This window comes from Barbatula barbatula (assembly GCF_947034865.1).
Source record: "Barbatula barbatula genome assembly, chromosome: 22".
NCBI classification, from domain to species: Eukaryota; Metazoa; Chordata; class Actinopteri; order Cypriniformes; family Nemacheilidae; genus Barbatula; species Barbatula barbatula.
The window spans coordinates 19739040-19761038 of NC_136785.1; the positions used below are offsets into that span (position 1 = coordinate 19739040).

Below are 21999 nucleotides of genomic sequence, written 5' to 3' on the forward strand. Positions count from 1 at the left end.
ACTGCTAGTGCGTTTGTTTTGCTTTTCTTGTCTTGCTGTATTAAAACTGCAATAGTATTACGCAGAGTCGTCCAGGAAAAGCCCATGGTTCTTTCACTTTCGATTTCTCTGTATGTCAACAAAAGTAACAGTACATATCAAAACAATCATAGCAGTGGAGTATTAACCACCCAAGATGGCGCGCCACTGCAACATGCAACATAGGGCTTGACCAGTGGTGTCGTCCTAACAAAAAAAGTGGCGTACTATCTTACACAACCATTACCCACTACCCCAATTGGCCAAAAAAGATAGATGTCAATGTGTTTGTTTTTACTAGTAACATGCCAATTATTACAGTTAAATATGCCATTTATTAACATTTATGCATATTTCTGCACTTATGCTTTGATTATGAAGTTATACAGTAGTATTGGTAAAAAAACAGGTACTTTTGACCACAATACAATTTTGTTTTACGAAGCATCATGTGGCGAGGGAGCGTGGTTTAGCGAAGTCTGCAGTGGAAGAGACAGGAGACCGCCCCGTCATGATAATAATTATGAGGAAGCAGAGATGCAAGTGAAACTCGGATTTAATTTGAAGGTCAGATTAACCAATCACAGTCACAAAGCAGGTAGACGATGATGATGATGATGATGACCCGACACGGGCAACACAGGGACTTCGATGGTCGTGAAATGCTCGGTGAAGTGCTCGGTGTAGATCCAGTGAGGTGACGTAAATCCATACAAAGAGACGACAAGACGATCAGGAACTCGAAGACAGGAACAAACTTGTATGGGACACCACAGGGAACCGGAGACACTCACAACTAACACCAAACAACGCTCTGACAAAGGAAAGGACAAAACAGTGAGTATTTATGGGAGAGTGAATGAGCTGCAGCTGGTGTCAGTGAGTGTGATCAGCTGAGCGCTTAATTAGTGATGACGCCTCGGTCACGCGCTACACACACACACCTACAGACATTTAAACAACAAAGCCACGAGACCCGAAGGAAACAGTGAATGCAAGAACTGTGACAGTACCCCCTCTCCTAGGAACGCCTCCTGGCGTTCCCAGACTCCCTTACCTGTCGATTGTAATCATCGATAAGGGAGTGATCCAGGATGTCTCTAGCAGGTACCCAACTTCTCTCCTCCGGACCGTAACCTTCCCAGTCCACCAAGTACTGAACTCCGCATCCCCTCCGCCTTGAGTCCAGAATACGGTTGACCGAATAGGATGGTTCTACGCGACGCAGCGGTGGGGGAACCGGGGCTGGGGGATTAATACAAGAGTAAAATACAGGCTTAATTTTGGAGATATGGAACACGGGATGAATTCTCCTGTACACCGGAGGGAGGTTAAGGCGGACTGCCACCGGACTAACAATCTTGGTGACAGGGAACGGGCCAATGAATTAGGGAGCAAGTTTATTCGAGATGGACCGGACAGGAATGTTCTTAGTTGAAAGCCATATTTTGGAACCGACGATGTAACCGGGAGGCTTAGACCGGTGGCGATCGGCTTTGGCCTTGGTGCGCGCCCCCACCTGGAGTAGAGTCTCACGGGCTCTAGTCCAAGTGCGGTGACACCTCTGGACAAATGCGTGAGCGGAGGGGACCGCGACTTCGGACTCCAGACTGGGAAAAATTGGTGGCTGGTACCCTACACTACACACAACAGGGAGTTGTGCCCGTGGATGACACTGGTAACGTGTTGTGGGCGTACTCCACCATAGAGAGTTGTTGACTCCAGGAGGAAGGATTCTTGGAGACTAAACATCGCAGCGTTCTCTCCAGATCTTGGTAACAAAATCTAGAGCGATATGGGACCAGGGTCTCGAAGGAACTGGTAGTGGCTGAAGTAACCCATCAGGAGGTCGATTGGAAGTCTTACCAGTGGCACAAACTGAACAAGGCAAAACAAAACTGTGAACGTCACGAGCCATAAGTGGCCACCAGAATCATTGCTTGACCAAGAACTTGGTACGACTGACTCCCGGATGACAAGCCACATTAGAGCAATGTCCCCATCGAATAACGTCTGACCGTAATCTCTGTGGCACAAATAAGCGGTTAGGCGGAGGCGTTACCCCTTCTAAGGCCGTCTTGACCTTCGATTCGAGCTCCCATGTGAGTGTGGAGACAAATAGGGTCCCGGGTAAAATGCACTCGGGAGTAGACGGGCGAACTGTCAAAAATACGCGATAAAGAGTCGGGTTTGATGTTTTTGGAACCCGGGAGGTACGAGAGAGAAAAATCAAAATGACCGAAAAAGTGCCCACCGAGCCTGCCTGGAGTTCAATCTTTTGGCAGTTCTAATGTATTCAAGGTTCTTATGATCGGTCCAGACAATAAAAGGTACCCCCGACCCTTCTAACCAATGACGCCATTCCTCCAATGCTAATTTGACTGCCAACAATTCCCGGTTACCAATGTCATAATTACGCTCAGCAGGAGATAAACGATGGGACAAAAACGCGCACGGGTGCATTCTGTCGTCCGTGGGAGAACGTTGTGATAATACTGCACCTACCCCCACCTCTGACGCGTCGACCTCCACCACGAACTGCCGTGAAGGATCAGGGGTGATTAGGATGGGGGCTGAAACAAAGCGGCCCTTGAGTTTGGACCACCTGAACAGAGTTCTGGGGGAGGTCAAGGCAGTCAGAGGAGCGGCTAGTTGGCTGAAGTTGCGAATAAAACGCCAGTAGAAGTTGGCAAAACCCAGAAACCTCTGTAGGGCCTTACGGGAATCTGGGTTCGGCCACTCCACCACAGCCTTAACCTTGTCAGGATCCATGCGAAGTCCCTCAGACGACACAATGTATCCCAAAAAAGGAACCGACTGTGCAGGAAAAGCGCATTTCTTCGCCTTGACAAAAAGCCCATTCTCTAGCAGCCTCTGAAGTACTCGTCGGACGTGCTGCACATGTTCCTGGAGAGAAGGAGAAAAAAATCAATATGTCATCCAGGTAGACATATATGAACTGATCGACCATATCTCGCAGCACGTCGTTGACGAGTGCCTGGAAGACCGCCGGGGAGTTCGATAATCCGAACGGCATTACCGAAAATTCAAAGTGTCCCCTGGCGGTATTGAAGGCGGTCTTCCACTCATCCCCCTTCCTGATGCGGACCAAATGATAAGCATTACGTAAGTCCAGTTTTGTTAAAATAGATGCTCCCTGCAACCTCTCGAAAGCTGAAGACATCAACGGCAAAGGATAGGTATTCTTTACCGTGATGTTGTTCAACCCTCGGTAATCAATACAAGGTCGCAGGGATCCATACTTCTTCCCCACAAAAAAGAACCCCTTCCCCGCTGGAGAAGTCGAAGGGCGGATGAATCCGGCTGCTAAAGAATCAGAAATGTATTTCTCCATAGCCTCTCTCTCTGGAGCAGAGAGTGAATATAACTTGCCCTTAGGCGGAGACTTACCTGGCAATAACTCTATAGCACAGTCATAGGGATGATGCGGAGGGAGAGAAGCAGCTCGAGACTTACTGAACACCTCCTTCAGGTCACGGTACTCTGCGGGCACGTTTGATAACTCCACTGTCTCCTCCTGAAACAAAGGAACAGAGACAGACTGACAAGCAGACACAAGACAAGACTCATGACAACGATTGCTCCATGAAACTACAGCACAACTCTGCCAGTCCACACGGGGGTTGTGCTGAAGGAGCCAAGGGTGACCGAGGACAACAGGAGCAAGGGGGGAGTCCATGATGAGAAATGACAGTCTCTTCTTCGGCTCTGCCGAATCGCTGGATACCAGTCTCTCCTGAAACACGAGTGGGTAATACCCGACTCGACTCAGTCTGGCATCGACTCTCAGAGCCAGCTCGATCAATCCGTTTAGAGATGCGGGAAGGTCCATCGCATAAATCTAGCTCTGGATGCGGTCAGCCAGCCCATGCAGGAACATATCCCACTGCGCCTCCTCGTTCCGCTGGCACTCCGCCGCCAGAGTCCGAAACTCAATGGAAAAGTCAGAAACTGAACGATCTCCCTGACGAAGGTCAGCCAATAGTCAGGCAGCTTCTCTTCCGGCCACGGCGCGATCAAAGACGTTCGGCGGTGAGTGCCTGGAACGAGGCGCAGCATGGATCTTGATTCTCCCATACCGCCGTACCCCAGAGTGCCGCCTTCCCGGACAGAAGGGTTAACACGAACGCAACTTTGGATTCTTCTGTACTGAAAGTTCTGGGTTGAAGAGCAAAATGCATTGAGCAACATGTTATGAAGGCTCTACAATAACTGGGTTCACCCGAGTACGCTTCCGGTACTGGTAATCTGGGCTCCGGTTGGGCAGCACTCGCTGGTGATGGAATGGGCACGGCCGGTGTGGGTGGCGCAGTGGGAGCTCGCAAGAGTTGAATCTGCTTGGTGAGCTCGGACACCTGTGTCACGAGGGTTTGAACAGCCCTGCCCGTTTCTCTCACAACTGTCCATGCGTTGAATGCTGCTGGTGAAGAATGCTTGAAAAGTAGTCGGTGATTCACTCGCTGCTTCCATTCCTTGGTCAGAGCGTTCTGTCATGATAATAATTATGAGGAAGCAGAGATGCAAGTGAAAACTCGGATTTAATATAAAGGTCAGATTAACCAATCACAGTCACAAAGCAGGTAGATGATGATGATGATGATGATGATGATGATGACACGACACGGGCAACACAGGGACTTCGATGGTCGTGAAATGCTCGGTGAAGTGCTCGGTGTAGATCCAGTGAGGTGACGTAAATCCATACAAAGAGACGACAAGACGATCAGGAACTCGAAGACAGGAACAAACTTGTATGGGACACCACAGGGAACCGGAGACACTCACAACTAACACCAAACAACGCTCTGACAAAGGAAAGGACAAAACAGTGAGTATTTATGGGAGAGTGAATGAGCTGCAGCTGGTGTCAGTGAGTGTGATCAGCTGAGCGCTTAATTAGTGATGACGCCTCGGTCACGCGCTACACACACACACCCACAGACATGTAAACAACAAAGCCACGAGACCCAAAGTGAATTCAAGAACCGTGACAGGCGGGACGTAAGTAGGGTAAGTGCAGATTGTAAAAGCGGTGAAAGCGATCAGGAAGCGACGCTGGAGAGAGAGAGAGAGAGAGAGAGAGAGAGAGAGTTCTACGAGAGGAGTCTGGCTGAGAGAGTTAACCAGATCTGGAGAGAAAGAAACTGAGATGTCTTAGGAGTACCGTCCTTTAAATATTTTTCCTTTTGCTTTGTGTTTTGAATAAAAGTTGTGTTCTCGCCACGCCGACCCTGTCTCCTTCCCTCCTCTTATTGAACCCTGTTACTAGAGATGCTCGGATGAGCTAAAATGTCACCCGCATCCGCTGCTTCAAATCAATTATCTACCCGTCATCCGCCCGCACGTATAATTTTCTATGATATAGATATCCGCACCCGACCCGCACCCGATCGTCACTTTAATTCATCTAATTATTTTCTTTAACCATGATGTTATCAGATTCAGTGACGTTAGAACTAATCTGTCAATATCCGATATTAAAATGAAACGCTAATCGTAAAATGCTTTTAAATTAACATTTATTTGTATAACAAAAAGTTTGGCCAAACACAGCTCAAATAATTTGAAATATTATACTGAAACATTCCAAAAACAGATAATTAAGAACAATTAAGTGACAATTAAGAACTTTTTTTCTTTCCAGAAAACAGAACAAAGTCCGATAACAAAACCGTGCCAATTCAGCTTAAATGCAATATCAGAGTATTAGCTACTTGGCCTTTTCTTTTGCACTGTGCAAAAACAGAATAGCATCTACTGTGCCAGGATTCAGACGATTCCGCCTCGCCTCTAAAACCCGGCCTGCTGCACTAAATGAGCGTTCGCTTGCACAGCTTGTTGCAGGAATGCACAATATTCTCCTGGCAAGGCGCCACAGTCGTGGTAATAAGCGATATTGTTTGTCCCAGAATAAAAGCAAATTTTCCTCTGAGGACTCATCTAACTGAAAGTTTGAAAAACAGTATTGGTCCACTTCATCCATCATTCTGGGTAGCTCTTCATCCCATTCTGCGAAGTCCACTTTCAGTTTTTTCGCTCGTCCGCTGCCATGTTCCGCTGCAATGGGGGATATTAAACTTGTTAGTGCACACCGAACCAACAGTTGCAGTGGTCTACGTGCTCAGGTAATGCGGGACAAAATTAAATTATAAATGCATTGTATAATTAATTTATTGTATTAATTTAAAAAAGGTAATATTTTTTTTCTTAAAAAAGTTTTTTCTTCACTCCTATACAATTTTGCCTACCTTGTTCTGCCGCTGGTGAGGAGAGAAAGGTGCCTTCTGCTTTCTGGCTGACACTGGGTTCCTCACTTATAAGCTCCCGCACTTGTCTGTCATCTGGAGTCAACATTTTTAATGATTTAAATCTGGGACAGAGAAAAGTGGCGATCTTGTGTGTGGAAGTTAGGAGCATCTTCTCATCAAGCAGGCTGGATGCGTGATCATGGAGAAGGACTATGTATGATGGATCTCCAAACTTGGGCTCACAGTGTCTCTTAAGTTTGAAAAACCAAAGTAACACCATGTGAATTGTTGGGTATTTTTCTCCTTCAAGCTCATTAATGGATAATTTGAAGAGAGTGAGGAATTCGATCAAGTGAGTGAGCTGGTCTTGAAAGATGCCCTCCATCCGATGCAGCTGGCATTTGTCTTCCAGGAGCTGTCTGATGTCACTATACTGTTTTAGTATAGATTCCATCATGTCAACTTTGCTGTTCCATCGAACTTCACATTCTTGAATGACAGTGTGCGTTAAACTTGCAACAGCACCAGTTCTCTTCAGAAACGTCACCAGGCTTTTGCACGTATCTATCATTTCCAGCGCGTCTTTGATGCCTTCTGGTGCATTCCTCTCACTGAACGTGTGTCTTAACACAGTGTTCAGCGTGTGTGCGGAGCACGGAACCCAGTGGTAGGTCCGAAGTGCAGCCTTAATGTTCGGGCCCTGGTAACTGACAAAAACAATTTTGTCTGCTTTAATTCCATAACTCATTAAGACAGTGGTTATTTGGTCATGGATATTTTCGGCGTTTTTTTTTAGACAACTGTCAAATTCCACTGTTGCCAGAATGCGACTTTCCAGATGCCACTTCTAATAAGGCGCCAATATTAATAAGTGTTTGGGCCACTTGGAGGAATCCCTGGCCAGAAACAACATCGAAAGGCTGTATATCTAGACAGCACAGGTCCACGCATGCGTCCACGAGACTAGACTTAACGTACGGCGGTACTTTTTTGCTGTCCCTACGGATATGCGAATTTAAAGTGTTTGTCTGACGCGACTCGCCTTTCGAATTAGCACACACATGATGGACCATATTCAAGGTACCAGTTTTGTGGCTTTCATACACATACAGTGCATCACAGCTGTTGCATTTCACATATCCAGCACTTGAATCATCTTCGTTGACCACTTTGCTAAAGCGCTCCCACACGGCACTTTTCTTTCCTACCTTTTGTTTGGTTTTTAATTCTCCCTTTTTAAGTTTCTCCCGGATTTGTTTCGCCTCCATTTCTGCATTAAGAAAAGGATCCCCCTCCACTGTCGACACCCGCGTAATTCTTTTACATGAGTGAAAATTGCCGTTTGCCTGATCGAAACTGCTATTAAAACACATTAGTATTTTAAAGAAATGTTGTTATAAATAATTGTATTATTAACGAATGATCTCATCATGCGCAATTAATCAGAATATATTTTTTATTACCCGACCCACCCGACCCGCGGATCATCCGCAGCACCCGCGGATTTAACCGCCATCCGCGCATCACTACCCGTTACACATCATTATATGATCAATTCTGTGAAGGTATTGGGCGTAGCCCAATCCGCAGCTCTACATATGTTTGTCAGAGAGGCGCCCTGAGCCAGTGCCCATGAGGAGGCCACACCCCTATTGGAGTGTGCTCTAACTGCGAGCAAGCACGGGGGATCTTGCGATCGGTAGGCCGTGGTCATGGCGTCCACGATACCAGTGCGTCAACCTCTGTTTGGAGACAGCCCTCCCCAACTCCTGACGTCCAAAACAGACAAAGAGCTGCTCTGAGCTCCTAAAACACTGGGTGCCGTCCAAGTAGAGGCGCAGCGGGCGTACTAGACACAACACTGATGGGGTTGGGTCTTCCTCCCTTGTGGGGAGCGCCTGCAGGTTCACCACCTGGAACTTTGAGGTTGTAGCTGGGCCGGGGTCTCAGAATAAAGTGAGCGTGTCCGGGCCCAAACTCTAGGCAATCCGTGGACAAGGAGAATGCTTGTAGGTCCCCTACCCTCTTGATGGAGGCGAGCGCCACCAGGAAAGCCGTCATAATTGAGAGATGAGAAAGAGCGCCGTCTACCAGCGGCTCGAAAGGGGGCCTCTGGAGGCCCGCCAGGACCACATCAAGGTCTCAAGAGGGTACAGAGCACGGATAAGGTGGATTCAGCCTTCTCGCGCCCCTTAGGAAGCTAGCGACCAGGTTGTGTTGCCCCAGAGACTTCCCACCGACTGGTTCGTGATGAGCGGCAATGGCGGCTACATACACTTTCAGTGTGGAAGGGTAGAGATTGCTCTCGAGACTCTCTCTTCTCCCCGAGAAGAGCACCAGGACGAGAAGAGGCGTACAGCCGCCTAGTGGCAGGGGCCCTAGCCTGATTGATGGTCTCAACCACCAGAGCATTAGCTCCGAGAACCAAGTCTGGTTAATTTCCGACACACCCCACGGTCCAACACGATCTCACCATTCAGCTTGGCAATTTTACTATCACTCCTTCCGAATCAGCCAGGAACCTCAGAGTCATATTTGATGAACAGCTGTCCTTCAATGATCACATTGTCTCAAGGTTGGACTACTGCAATGCTCTCCTTGCTGGTCTTCCTGCAAACGCTATCAAACCACTTCAGCTGGTTCGAAACGCAGCAGCAGACCTCATCTTCCAACAGCCCAAAAGGGCTCATCTGACACCCCTTTTCATCTCTCCCCACAGGCTACTGGTTGAAGCCCGGATCAGATTCAAGTCACTGATGTTTGCCTACAGGACTATGACTGGATCTGCGCCAGCATACTTTCACACCCTACTACACTCCTACACCCCATCAAGAATCCTGCGTTCAGCAAAATGAGCGGCACCTTCTAATGCCTTCTCATAAGGGCACAACATCCCTTTCCCTCTCAGACAGAACTCCTTCCCTGGTGGAACATTCTTCCCAATGCGGTCCGGTCAACCACATTTCTCACAACCTTCAAAAAACTATTTAAAACACACCTCTTCTGCGAATAATTGACAGACAAATGAAAAAAAAGTACACTAACCCTCTTCTCTCAACAGTTAATGGTCTAGCTTTTGTTGAAACTAGTAGCTTTGTATTAGCACCTATTGTACTATTGCTCTTTTATGACATATCGCTTTTTTGCTCCCCGAACTCTTTTTAAGTCGTTTTGGATAAAAGTGTCTGCTAAATGTAAATGGTTGGGTCAGTACGGTACAACTAGTAGCACTTGATGCTCCTCTTCCCTGACCTTGCACAGGACCTGTGCAATGAGGCTCAACGGGTGGAAAGCGTACTTCCACTTGTCCCGTGGCCAGCTGTGCGCTAGGGCTTCTGTGCCGAGGAAGCCCTCGGTCAGGGAGTACCATAGCGGGGAATAGGTGGTGTCCAGGGAGGCGAACAGGTCCACCTGTGCATGCCCGAACTGCATCCAAATGAGCTGGACATGTGCGGGGGTGGAGTCGCCACTCTCCGTGGGGCATCAACTGACGAGAGAGAACCTGCTGTCTGGTTCAGGCCGCCCTGGATGTGTGTGGCTAACAGAGACTTTCATCACCTGTTGACTCCACAGGAGGAGGCGTCGGGCGAGTTGTGATAGCTGCCATGAGCGAATTCCGCCCTGGGGGTTGATATACGCCACAGCAGTCATGCTGTCCGACCAGACCAGCATGTGCTTGTCATGCACGAGAGGTTGCTACCTCTTCATTTTAAGTAGCACAGCCAACAACTCTAGGCAATTGATGTGCCAACACAGGCGGGGGCTTGTCCACTGACCCGACACTGCGTGCCCATTGCACACAGCACCCCAACCCTGCAGGGAAGCTTCTGTCGTCACCACGAGGTGCCTCGAGACCTGCCCAACAGGGACCCCTGTCTTAAAAAGGTCATCGAAGACTAGGGGGTTAGGGTGCGTTGGCAGAAAGGCGTGATGGCAACACGCTTGCGGCCAGTGTGTAATGCTCTAAGAAGTGCATTACAGTAGTCAAGTTTTGAGGTCACAAATGCATGAATAAGCTTCTCCTGATCGTGATTTGGCAACATTTCTTAGGTTTCAAAGGTTTTTGTGACATTTGATTTTGATATGACAGGTTTCCGTCTAATATAGCGCCTGGATATTTTGCTGTATTTGTTGGAGTAACAGTACATCCCTCAAATTGCAGGTTCTAATCCAAATATTCTAACCCTAACCCTTTGGTCCAATAAGTGATATTTCTGTTTTATTAGAATTTAAAAGAAGGAAATTACAAGTCATCTAATGTTTTATATCTTCGATGCACTCTGCCAATTTGGATAGCTGGGAGGAATCATCTGGTCTTGATGAGATATACAGTATAGCTGGGTGTCATCTGCATAACAGTGGAAGCTAATTCCATGTTTTTTAATAATGTTTCCAAGGGGCAGAATGTATATGGAGAACAGCACAGGTCGAGAAGTGAACCCTTGAAGACACCGTTAAACATGTTGTCTTCACAGATGTGTATTGCTTTAATAGCCTTTATCAATAGATGAATCGAACCCACACAATGACCCATTACTCATCACTTGTTTATGATCACAAATGTAATCAGTTCATGCTAAGTTTTACAACTTTTTTTTATAATCAGACCTGTCTTAGTAATCATACCTTTATAATACATATTAATAATAATAATAATCTCAAACTCTCCCTCATCAAAATGTTACAGCTTGTTATGCATGCTAGCTATTTGTCCTGAACATTGTTAATCTTCATTTTTCTTGCAATAGGATTTGATGACTGCCACCTTAAACATGTACATATATGCCATATCTAATCTCATCTATGGTTGTAAAAGACCATTCAGATCAATAAAGCATGTGGAGGAAATCTTGTCTACTATTAATGCGATGAAAGAACAATCCTCTGCTGGGTTATATAGCATGTCAGGGTCAGGTCTCTGAGGAAACTTTCACTGTGGACACCCGATCCACAGCAAGACAGATTGAAGGATGTATAATGTATATGAAGGATGGAAGTCTCCTGCGAGGGGTAGTGCTAAGCTCTGAATGTTGAGCCTGCTGTGGAATTTTAATACAGTTAAAGCTTCTTTGGGCTCTTTGTTGTTGAAAGTATGTGGTTTAAAGCATGTATGTTTTTGGGTCATTGGTGTCCAGGAACCTCTCCCCTCCTGTAAAGTGTTAAATACAGCACGACCTCTTGTACAATGTGAATCGGAAGAGGTGTTTCCAAAGATCCACGGCCCGAAAAGCAAGGCTGAACTCCATATGTTATGTTTCAGAGGTTTGCGAGAAAGGGAGTTTTATGATCAGCTGATTCTTCAGTAATCTCAACCACAAGCAGCAATGGGGAATTATGACGAAGACACTGCCTTTCTGGGAGAAAGGGGACAGTTTTTTATGATCCTGTTCTTTCTCCTGAATGCCATCTACATTTCCACTGGGTTTCATAGTTTCTACATCATTTTCGTAGGGGCTTCACCGCTGCATCATTGTCAGGTGGTGGATGGTAACCTAAGTGAAGTCTGGATGAATGCCAGCATTCCCAACGAGACAGTGAATGGAAAACTACAGCCAAGTCAGTGTTGGAGATACAGGCTGGACGCGGTGAGAAATCTGTCTGCTCAGGGTTATTCACCTCAAGATGTTAACCTCACAGATGTTATTCAAGAGAAATGTGTGGACGGATGGACCTACAGCACAGATATATACCAATCAACCATTGTCTCAGAGGTGAGTATATTCGATGTGAAACAGGTTTAAGGTAATTCGATCAACTGGCAATATTCAAAACCAAACTTTTGTTGCTTTTGATTCACTTCCTTACACAGTGGGACTTAGTGTGTGACAGTGAGTGGAAAGTTCCTTTTGTTTCCTCAACATTATACATGGGTTACTTGTTGGGGTCTATTGTTTCTGGTCAACTTTCCGACAGGTATATACATTTATTTTTCAATAAAAAAAAAAAAAAATTGTATTATAAATAAAAAAGCTGATTTGAGGTATACGTCCACAGGTCATGTATGGTGCAGAGGGTGTCCAAGAGATTGTCAAGAAGACATTAAATGATTAACTTATAAAACTTAAAAATGTCTTGGTGTTAAGCTAACAGTTGGGTTCGGCCATATTTGCCCCCCCTGAAATTGAGAACTTTTAGAGGGTGAATACCAATTTTTCTAGTGATGCCAAGTGTGGGGGTACCATGGGGTTGTATTAAATAATAAACCAATATGATAAATAAAGATTATCTATTTGTTTTTCATTTGAATGGCTATATGTTTTTTGTTTCTTGTTTGTTGTGTCTCGTGCTTCAGGTTTGGCAGAAAGCAGGTTATTTTCATTTCTCTAGCAGCAGAGGCTCTGATGATACTCGCTCAGTCTTTCTCTCACTCCTGGCTGCTCTTTTGTATTTTGTACTTTTTCGTGGGTGCTTTTCAAATATCTCTGTACATCACAGCCTTTGTACTCGGTAAGCATGGTACATTTCAAACATTATGCACTGAAAAATAATATTAATCTGGTCATACTGTTAATGTTTTCATCAATATGTAACCCACCACGTGTTACCTATCATTTTCAGGTACTGAAGTGTTGAGTAAATCTTTGCGAGTTCTGTTCACTACACTGGGAGTCTTTCTGCATTACTGTATTGGTTACATGGTGTTACCCTGGATTGCTTTTGCCATCAGAGACTGGCGATATCTGCTCAGGGTTCTTTCCGGACTATCGATGGTCTACATTCCTCTGTGGTGGTACTATGGACTACATAAGGCATTATAGTATTTGACAGGCTGTGCTCTTGTTGACTTTGCCATAGTAGATGTTTATTTTTTGCACCAAACCGTTAACACACAGGTTGATCCCGGAGTCTCCCCGCTGGCTTCTCGCTCAGGGGCGAGTGTTGGAATCTGAGGCCATCCTGAGGCGAGCAGCGAAAGCAAACAACATCACAGCACCAGATGTCATCTTCAAAGAGTCTGAGGTTTGACTTCTGCACCCTTGCAACTTTTGACATTGTGTGTTAAAGGGAAGTGTTGGAAAAAACTAAATCTGTTGTTGTTTGATTATTACTTCAGGTAAAAGAGGCAGCAGAAAACAGCAATTACAGCACACTTCAAATTCTCAAGAGCAGCAAAATCCGCCAGACGACGCTCATGTGTTTAATGCTGTGGTGAGTATTTCACTGGATAAAAAATACGTTATGGGGTCACCTAGTGGTTAGAGCGTTAGGCTTGTGATCAGAAGGATGCCGGTTCAAATCTCAGTGCCAGAAGGTCATGACTGAAGGGTCCTTGAGCAAGACACCTTACCCCTGATTGCTCTGCAGTAATGTGACACTGTAAAAAACTACTTGTAAGTCGCTTTGGATAAAAGTGTCTGCCAAATGAATAAATGTAAATAAAAAAATACATACTGTATCTCATCATTAAATGGCCATTATGGTTGTCTCTTTGTTTCCCTGTTAGGATGGCCATCAATGTGGGATATTTTGGATTATCCCTAAACACTTCGAATCTTTTTGGCGATCCCTTTCTGAATTGTTTTCTATCGGCTGTCACTGAAGTGCCCGCCTATATTGTCTCCACATTTCTCCTGAAGAGCTGTCCACGAAGGCCTCTCCTCGCTGCTTTCCTCAGCATCGGAGGAGCATTTCTGCTTTTCATCCAAATGATTCCTGAAAGTAAGAAACTTTGCCTAAAGCTCTGTGATGTTGAATCTTTCATAAAACGGGGAAGGCAGACTCAGGGTTAAAGGGGAACTATGCCAAAAAATGCCAAAATCATGAAAGGATTTAAATTTTTCGGCAGAATTACCCTTTAAAAACTGCACATTCTTCAGAGATAAGTTTAGTTGTTGCAGCAATGTTTGTAAAATCAGTGAAATCTGAGTTTACTGGGGGTCAAGGCTTAGCACTTAAACATGTAAGGACTTTGACCATTTCAAGGAAATAAAAAGGAGTATTCTGAGTTCCCCGTGCCCATTCATTCACCTTTTTGGGCTTAGGAAACCGAGAGGCACTCTCGTTTGCTGCAGCGGGCCAGCGCAGCACCTGTCGCATGACATTTACATTTACATTTATTTATTTGGCAGACGCTTTTATCCAAAGCGACTTACAAGTAGTTTTTTACAGTGAAACTTTACTGCATAGCAATCAGGGGTAAGGTGCCTTGCTCAAGGGCACTTCAGTCATGACCTGCTGGCACTGAGATTTGAACCAGCAACCTTCTGATCACAAGCCTAACGCTCTAACCCCCAGGCCACAACTGACCAAATGATGGATACAGCGTCTTATTCCCTCCATCAGGGAACCGAGGTTACATCCGTAACCAAGACGTTCCCTTTCTGTGGGTATCTCGACAAGAGGCTCTTCCGGTAGGCCACACAGGCCATGGCCTTAGTACTCTAGAGGCGAGATGACCGCCCAACACCGTAAGGAGCATTGGGATGCGCTACCCCCTCGCCTGAGGAGGGACACTACGGAGACGACATCTACCAAAGGGATATAATACGTGGAATACCTACATGGTCTCACCAGTGGGAAGATCTCATGGGAGTACTAGTGCGGGGCCCCACCTGGGGCTGCACAGAGCGGTGAAGTCCACCGAGGGGAGGTCACAGGTTCACCGACAGGGGACCCAAGAGTCAGAAAGGGTCAGACGGGACTACCCAAGGTGGGGAGTCACTACATGTGGATCATTAGCTCAGATACAAGGGTTCACCTCGTGAGGGAAACTCACGTATACTGGGCTTGAATACAAGCCGCTCCGCCGGAGTGCTTAGTGATGGATGGAATGCCTATACTTCATCCAGTGGAGGAAATAGGTAGGCTGGAGTAGAGCGCTTACTCGCCTGAAGAGGGTAGAAGGCACTTCTCAGGCGTTAGCCCAACTAAACGTAGGTCTTACTCAAGACATTTACATTTATATTTATTCAATTGGCAGACGCTTTTATCCAAAGCGACTTACAAGTAGTTTTTTACAGTTGCACATTACTGCAGAGCAATCTGGGGTAAGGTGTCTTTCTCAAGGGCACTTCAGTCATGACCTTCTGGCACTGAGATTTGAACCGGCAACCTTTTGATCACAAGCCCAACGCTCTAACCACTAATCCACAGCTTGGGGTACCCGCAACTCTAGGCACTCACTGGACATGGAGAGTGCATGCTGATCCCTCACTGGACATGGAGAGTGCATGCTGATCCCCTACCCTCCTGATGGAGTCATGTGCCCTCAGGAGAATCGCCTTCATTGTGAAAGAGGAAGATCAGGTTCCCAGCTACTTGAACGGGGCCCACCAGGTCCACATGTGGTCCCAAGAGGGTACGGAGCACGGACAGGGGGATGAGCCCTCCGCGCACCCCTTAGGAATCTGCTGATCATACAATCATACTATCTGAGAAACTTACCTTAAGGGGGACATCACGACACCGACCGGAGCACTCTGTGCTGCATGAAGCGCAGCAGGATGAGAAGAGGCACCACTTATTGCGACAGTCGCCTGGTGGTTGGTGCTCTTACCCGAGTGACCGTGCTCACTACGGAACATAGGTCACTCAGGACCTCCTCGTCCCGTCCAGGGGCCAGACATGGCGGTTCCAGAGGTCTGGTCTTGGGTGCCAAACCGTGCCCTTCCTCAGGGGAATCGGCCAGGGGGAGTGGCTGTCAGAAGCTCAGAGAACCAAGTAGGCAGGCATGATGTCTGCATCAGCATGAGTAATAACATTGAAGATCTGGACTTTACAATTGAAAACTCCACCTCCTCGGAAACACTAGACACAGTTGCTCCTCTGCGCTTAAATAAGATTAAAAATGGCAGCCCAACACCCTGGTATAATGAACATACTCAGGCTCTAAAGAAAGCGGCAGAAAAATGGAGCGCAACTTTAAGAAAACTAAGTTAGAGGTATTTCGTACAGCATGAAAGGATAGTATTCTTAAATACAGGAAATCCCAAAAAACTTCTAGATCTGCCTACCTTTCACTTATAGAAGAAAACCAGCACAACCCTCGGTTTTGATTTAACACGGTAGGTAAATTAACAATGATAAATCTTCAGCGACTTCTGATTCTGTTCATATGAATTTATGAACTACTTCACAAATATAAACTAAGATATTAGAGAAAATGTTAAAGCTATGCAACCAGAAGTGAAACCTGCTGAACAAACAACTAACTACAGCGCCCCTAAGGAGAAATTGCTATTATTATCTACCATAGATCACAATGAACTATCTAAAATCATTAGATCATATAAAACAACAACATGCATGCTAGACCCTATATCTACAAATCTACTTAAAGAGATGCTCTCGGAAATTTTAGATCCTCTTCTTAGCATTAATAACTCCCTGACTGTTACGGGGAGCCAGAGACGTTCGGATCCAAATGCAGAGTTTATTAACAGAATGGTCAAACAGGCAGAGATCAACGACAGCGTAAGGTATGTAGGGGATATCCGAAATCATAAACAGTCACAAGCAGAGGTCAGGGCAGGCAGCAGAAAATCGTAGTCAATATCAAAGTCCAAAGTAATACAAGGAAAGGATAAATACAGGAAAACGCTCAGAAATGTAGACTGGCTAAACAAGACTTCGCAGTGTGTGAATAATTGAACATGGTATATATAGAGAGTGAGACTAACAGGGTGATGAGACACAGATGAATGTAATCAGTGATGATGAGTTTGATGTGGAGTGCCCTCTGGTGGTTCTCAAGGGCACTCCAGCTGGTGACCGTTACATAGCCCCCCCTTTAAGGAGCGGATTCCAGACGCTCCTTAAACTGTCCAGGAGGGAGGTGGGGCGGAGGCGGAACCGGGCGGAGCAGGCTGAGCAGGCAACCAGGGCGGAGCAGGCTGTGCAGGTGGCCAGGGCGGAGCAGGCTGTGCAGGTGGCCAGGGCTGAGACATCCCTTCAAGGGGACCAGGCAGACCTGTCGGTTCAGGGGTATAGCGTGGATCCGACGGTTCAGGAACCGGCTCAGGAACAGGCGTGGGTTGCAATGTCTTGTCCGAAGACACAGGTTTGGAGTCGACCCTCTTGTCGGAAGACACAGGCCTGAAGTCGGCCATCCAGTCCGAAGACACGGGCGTGGAGACGGCCATCTTGTCCGAAGACACAGGAGTGGAGAAGGCCATCTTATCCGAAGACACAGGTGTGGAGGAAGCCATCTTGTCCATGGACACAGGCGTGGAGAAGGCCATCTTGTCCGAAGACACAGGCGTGGAGAAGGCCATCTTGTCCGAAGACACGGATGAGGCCAATGTGTGTGTAGCCCACACACACATTATAGCTGTGACCATTGTAATCAGTGCCTCCTCTTCAGGCTCAGGAAAAGGAACAGGAACATCTGGAACATCAAACTCTGGAACAGGAACATATTCAGGCTCTAGAACAGGCTCAGACTGTAGAAGGGTCGACATGGAAGGGCGGTGACCACTTCGTCCAAGGGCTCAGGCTGGGCAGACGTGACGTGAACAGTCTCTGGCTCTGGCTGGGCAGACGAGACGTGAACAGTCTCTGGCTCTGGCTGGGCAGACGTGACGTGACCTGACTCTGGAAGATCGACTCGGGCTTGACCTGACTCTGGAAGATCGACTGTTCTTGAGATGTTGTCAGACAGAAGATCTGATCCGATGCTGCTGGGGTGCAGGCCATCGGGGCGAAAGAGCCTAGGTCTTTCCCAGAACAGATCAAAATTATTAACAAAGAGCAGCTTCTGTTCAACACACAATGACATCAACCATTGATTTAGCGAAAATAGTCTAGGATTTGAGAGCGTCAGCCCGGGATGTTTCTGCTTCTCAAGTAAATCCTGGATCTGCTTTTCCACAGCCTCCTATTCCGACTGAAGTGCGAGCGTTTCCTCATCTGCACTCAAAGGTACAAACAAGTCTGAAACATTACCTATTAGTGATGTAATAATTAGAACAGCGAGTTAAGCAGTACACAGGCTGGTAATTCTAACAGCCTGAGGGCTAATACAGAATGATCCGATAAAAATTATATATCAGTGTGTAACAAAGCTGAAACACCAAAATAAAAACAAATATAGTCTCCACCCATTTCCGTTCTTCAGATTGGAAAAGGAAATGAGGTAAGCACATAAAAGGAGAAATGCAAACTGAAACGGAAGGAGGAAGTTAATTTTTGTGGGGTGTTCGAGGTTGTGCTGGAGTGCGGGAGAGGTGACATCCACGAAAAGCCTATATCCATATGCGATCAAAAGCCAACACGTCTGCGTTAAATGGGAGACCGGAAAAGGAATCTGACGGTGAACGTGCTTCCCCTTACCTCGGCGGCTGTGACGTATTCCGCAGCTGAGTGAATGCTCTGCCTTTACTGGAGTGGATGCGGGAGTGTAGTAGGAAACTCACACTCCAAAAAGAAAAAATCACGAGGTTTCCAGCGCTGAGCGTTTTCAACCCGCGGGGTTGATGACCGTCTGAATAGTCTCACCCTTTGCTGACAGTGGCGGCTTCCGTGCATACAAACAGGCTGGACTTTTCCCACACATAACCACACCATTGGCCTCAGCATTTTCCACACTTTTCTATTCACTTAGTTACACGCTAACTACGACGTGAGTAGTGTACCTCAAAGTTCTTTGTCAGTTATTGTATTTAATTTGTTTAATTTTGTTTAACCTCAGTTGTTTCGCCATTGTTTTGTTTTGCTGAACATTTGTGACGGGGGGGTTTCTCAAGGAAAATTTGGAATCTGTGACTCTTGAACAAAAATTAATGTGAGCTCAGTGTTTATATATTATGGTTGTGATTCTCCGTTTATAAATGAGTGGATTGTGTTTAATATATATTGGTTTTGGTTTGCTCTCTCTGTTTGGAAATACAACACTCAAACCCCAAATTCTATGTTTTGGTGATTCTTTGTATGAATTTGTTATGTAACGAGTGGCAATACGGCTATCTGGGAATATTTGGTTAACTATTGACAGGATTGATTGCCTGTCTGGCGCCCGAAATAATTTGACCTTCATCTAAATTAGTATTAGTAAATTCTTATTTTTTTTTATCGGGCCGTCACCGTTACAAGTGCGACTAGATTACTGTAATGCACTATTAGGTGGTTGCCCTGCAGGCTTATTACAAAAACTCCAACTCCAAATGCGGCAGCTTAAGTTCTTACACGTACAAAAAAGTATGTGCACATTAGCCCGGTTCTGTCAACCTTGCACTGGTCACCTATAAAGCATCGCATTAACTTCAAAATCGTGCTTATTACCTATAAAGCCCTGCATGGTTTAGCTCCTCACTACTTGAGAGAACTTATCTTGTATTACAGTCCTTCACGTGCACTACGCTCTCAGGCGTCAGGTCAGTTGGTAATACCTAGAATTTCAAAATCAAGTGCAGGCGGCAGATCCTTTTCTTATCTAGCGCCTAAACTTTGGAACAGTCTTGCCTGCACTGTCCGGGAGGCAGACACACTCTGTCAGTTTAAATCTAGACTAAAGACGCATCTTTTTAATCTTGCATACACTACACTATGTTAATATAACAAGGCAGGGGTTTGGTCTCACAGTGTGGACATGTCAGATCCACGAACGCTGTCTCAGCATGCTTGAGCCCCAAGGATTTGATACAGGATTCATGCCCGTTTGGTTCGAGAACAAAGTGGCCACACCCAAGATTACAGCGGTGAGACATGTCAGTGACACGTGCACGTAGTAGGAAATTGAGCTCTTTTAGGAAAATTTGCTCTTTTAGACACTTGCCGAAATGCCAGAGGGGATTGGTACAGACACCTTCAAAAAATTATTTTTATCAAATATCCTTACTTAACAAAGGCATAGTCCAGGTTTAAGCTAAGCCATGTCTGCGAAACCGGGCCATATGGTACACTCTTGCATTGACTTAATACATATGGTATTGCCTTAAAATATACATTTAAACTTTGCCAAAGTATAAAATGAACTCGAAGTAGGCTGTACTTATTTTTTGGAAGCAAAGAAACCGGTGGAATATGTCTGAAAAAATGAGGAGCAGTTATTTTGATGCAGCGAACACAGTAATGATAAAGATCTCTCACAGGTCTTCATACTTTGGCCCTGGCATTGGAGATGGCTGGTAAGTTTGGTTTCACTATGTCCTTCACTGTGGTGTACATTTACACAGCTGAGCTGTATCCCACTGTCCTGAGGAACCTGGGCATGGGCATGTGCTCTTCAGCCGCTCGCATCGGCAGCATCACCGCACCTTACGTCATATTCTTAGGTAAGCTCTTTTTCTAGTTCTACTTGCACGAATCCTTTCTGATATGATCATGTCTTCATCATAGCAGGACAAAGAGAAGACATTAAAGATTACTTTGGAATTCAAATGACCAACAATCTAGTAGTTGTTACACCTTTTCAGTGTACATCAATCCAGATAAAGAAGAGAACATCATCCAGACAAAAAAACTTTTTTCTTTTCATGCAGGGACTTTTAACAAATATCTTCCTTATATACTGATGGGAAGTATCACTATCGTTTCATCATTGTCAAGCATATTTTTACCTGAAACATTTGGAAAAGTGCTGCCTGAGACATTGGAACAAATGCAAAAATGTAAGAGGTAAGTTTTAGATCACATCACCTTCACATATTGAATCTACACAAAATGCACACATTTTTCATCATTTGTTAACCTGTTCATTTAATATGATCTTTCAAATAGTTTTCTTAAGAGAGATAACATTACTCTGGAGGAAGGACAAACGTCAGTCCCCATGAAGGAAGAGAAAATCTGAACTTCACAGAGATACAAACTTCACATTGCATGGTTTTTATTTTAAGATGATTTAAAGTTTTGCTCCGATAGGACTTTGGTCTGTGACAGCTATTCGACATGAGAAACTAAAACCATCAGCTGTATCATATTTTAAATGGTCAGAGTTATGCAGCAGTGTTAAGCCTATTTAATGAAAAGTGCCACCTGATGAAAATAATGCACGAAGGAACTGCGACCTCTGTTGGTGATTTGCAGAATTGTGACGGTTCAAAATGAGTCAAATTAATACGAAAAGGACATAAGCACCAGATGTTTTATTTTCCAGTCCAACCATATAGCTTTAGCAGTATTCATCCATATATTGAAAGTGTCAGTCTGAGTAATTTCCTCGTAATTTTATTTCAGTTTTATGTGAATTTAAATTAAAATTAAAACAGAACCCACCCACATAATTTTCCATCCCTTTTCGTTTATGCTGTCTCACTCAGTACCAATTCATTTGCAGTTTTTTGTATTATTCTTTTTTATCTACTAGACTTCGTTCGTTTTTGTTTTGTCTGTTATCTGACGCTGTTTTGTCTTTAAATAAAGTCAATTTGCATATACTACATAGTCTTCTTACTCCTCTGTGTCATGAAATGCAGCTTTAGTTACAGTTTTTTACAATTGCTAACATCATTTTCCTATTCTCCTAAAACCGTTATTACAACATCTGCCTGTGTAGGCTATACACTTGACACGTTTCTTGTTGCTTTGAGTCAAAAGCCATACATTTTACACACATTTGTTTAAATGCTTTAACTTCTTAAACACACACCAAGACCAACGCAATGTATTTTGTATTGCTTTCACACTGTGTGTCAGAACAGATAACATTACGTTCTAAACGTATAACATTCTATAAACGTATAGACTATAAAGTGAACAGCTGTTCATATTGTGAATTACAACACAAATATATCACCTGTATTTTATTCCATTGCTAATGAGAAACAGCAAATTG

General features: G+C 45.2%; 1 protein-coding gene across 4 annotated transcripts; it reads left to right on the forward strand.

The window, feature by feature from the left end:
* Window positions 1–11410: 11410 nt before the first annotated feature.
* Window positions 11411–21603, forward strand: slc22a5 (solute carrier family 22 member 5). 4 transcript variants are annotated; one of them, XM_079486350.1, is made up of 10 exons: window positions 11411–11998; window positions 12097–12200; window positions 12580–12734; window positions 12846–13017; window positions 13121–13247; window positions 13342–13436; window positions 13732–13946; window positions 20315–20497; window positions 20705–20840; window positions 20943–21603. In XM_079486350.1, the coding sequence occupies exons 1-10, from the start codon at window positions 11612–11614 to the stop codon at window positions 21013–21015; spliced, it is 1647 nt and encodes a 548-aa protein (XP_079342476.1). In that variant the 5' UTR covers window positions 11411–11611; the 3' UTR covers window positions 21016–21603. The 4 variants fall into 4 exon arrangements, with proteins under 4 accessions (XP_079342476.1, XP_079342477.1, XP_079342478.1 ...); XM_079486351.1 differs by having other exon boundaries at window positions 20705–20833; XM_079486352.1 differs by having other exon boundaries at window positions 20399–20497.
* Window positions 21604–21999: the final 396 nt, after the last annotated feature.

Bases quoted from the DNA above. Each gene is read 5' to 3' on its own strand.
- slc22a5 (XM_079486350.1), top strand. From the start codon at position 11,612: ATGGGGAATTATGACGAAGACACTGCCTTTCTGGGAGAAAGGGGACAG. The intron at 11,999-12,096 runs GTGAGTATATTC...TTCCTTACACAG, and splicing joins AATCAACCATTGTCTCAGAG to TGGGACTTAGTGTGTGACAG. The intron at 13,437-13,731 runs GTGAGTATTTCA...TTTCCCTGTTAG, and splicing joins CTCATGTGTTTAATGCTGTG to GATGGCCATCAATGTGGGAT.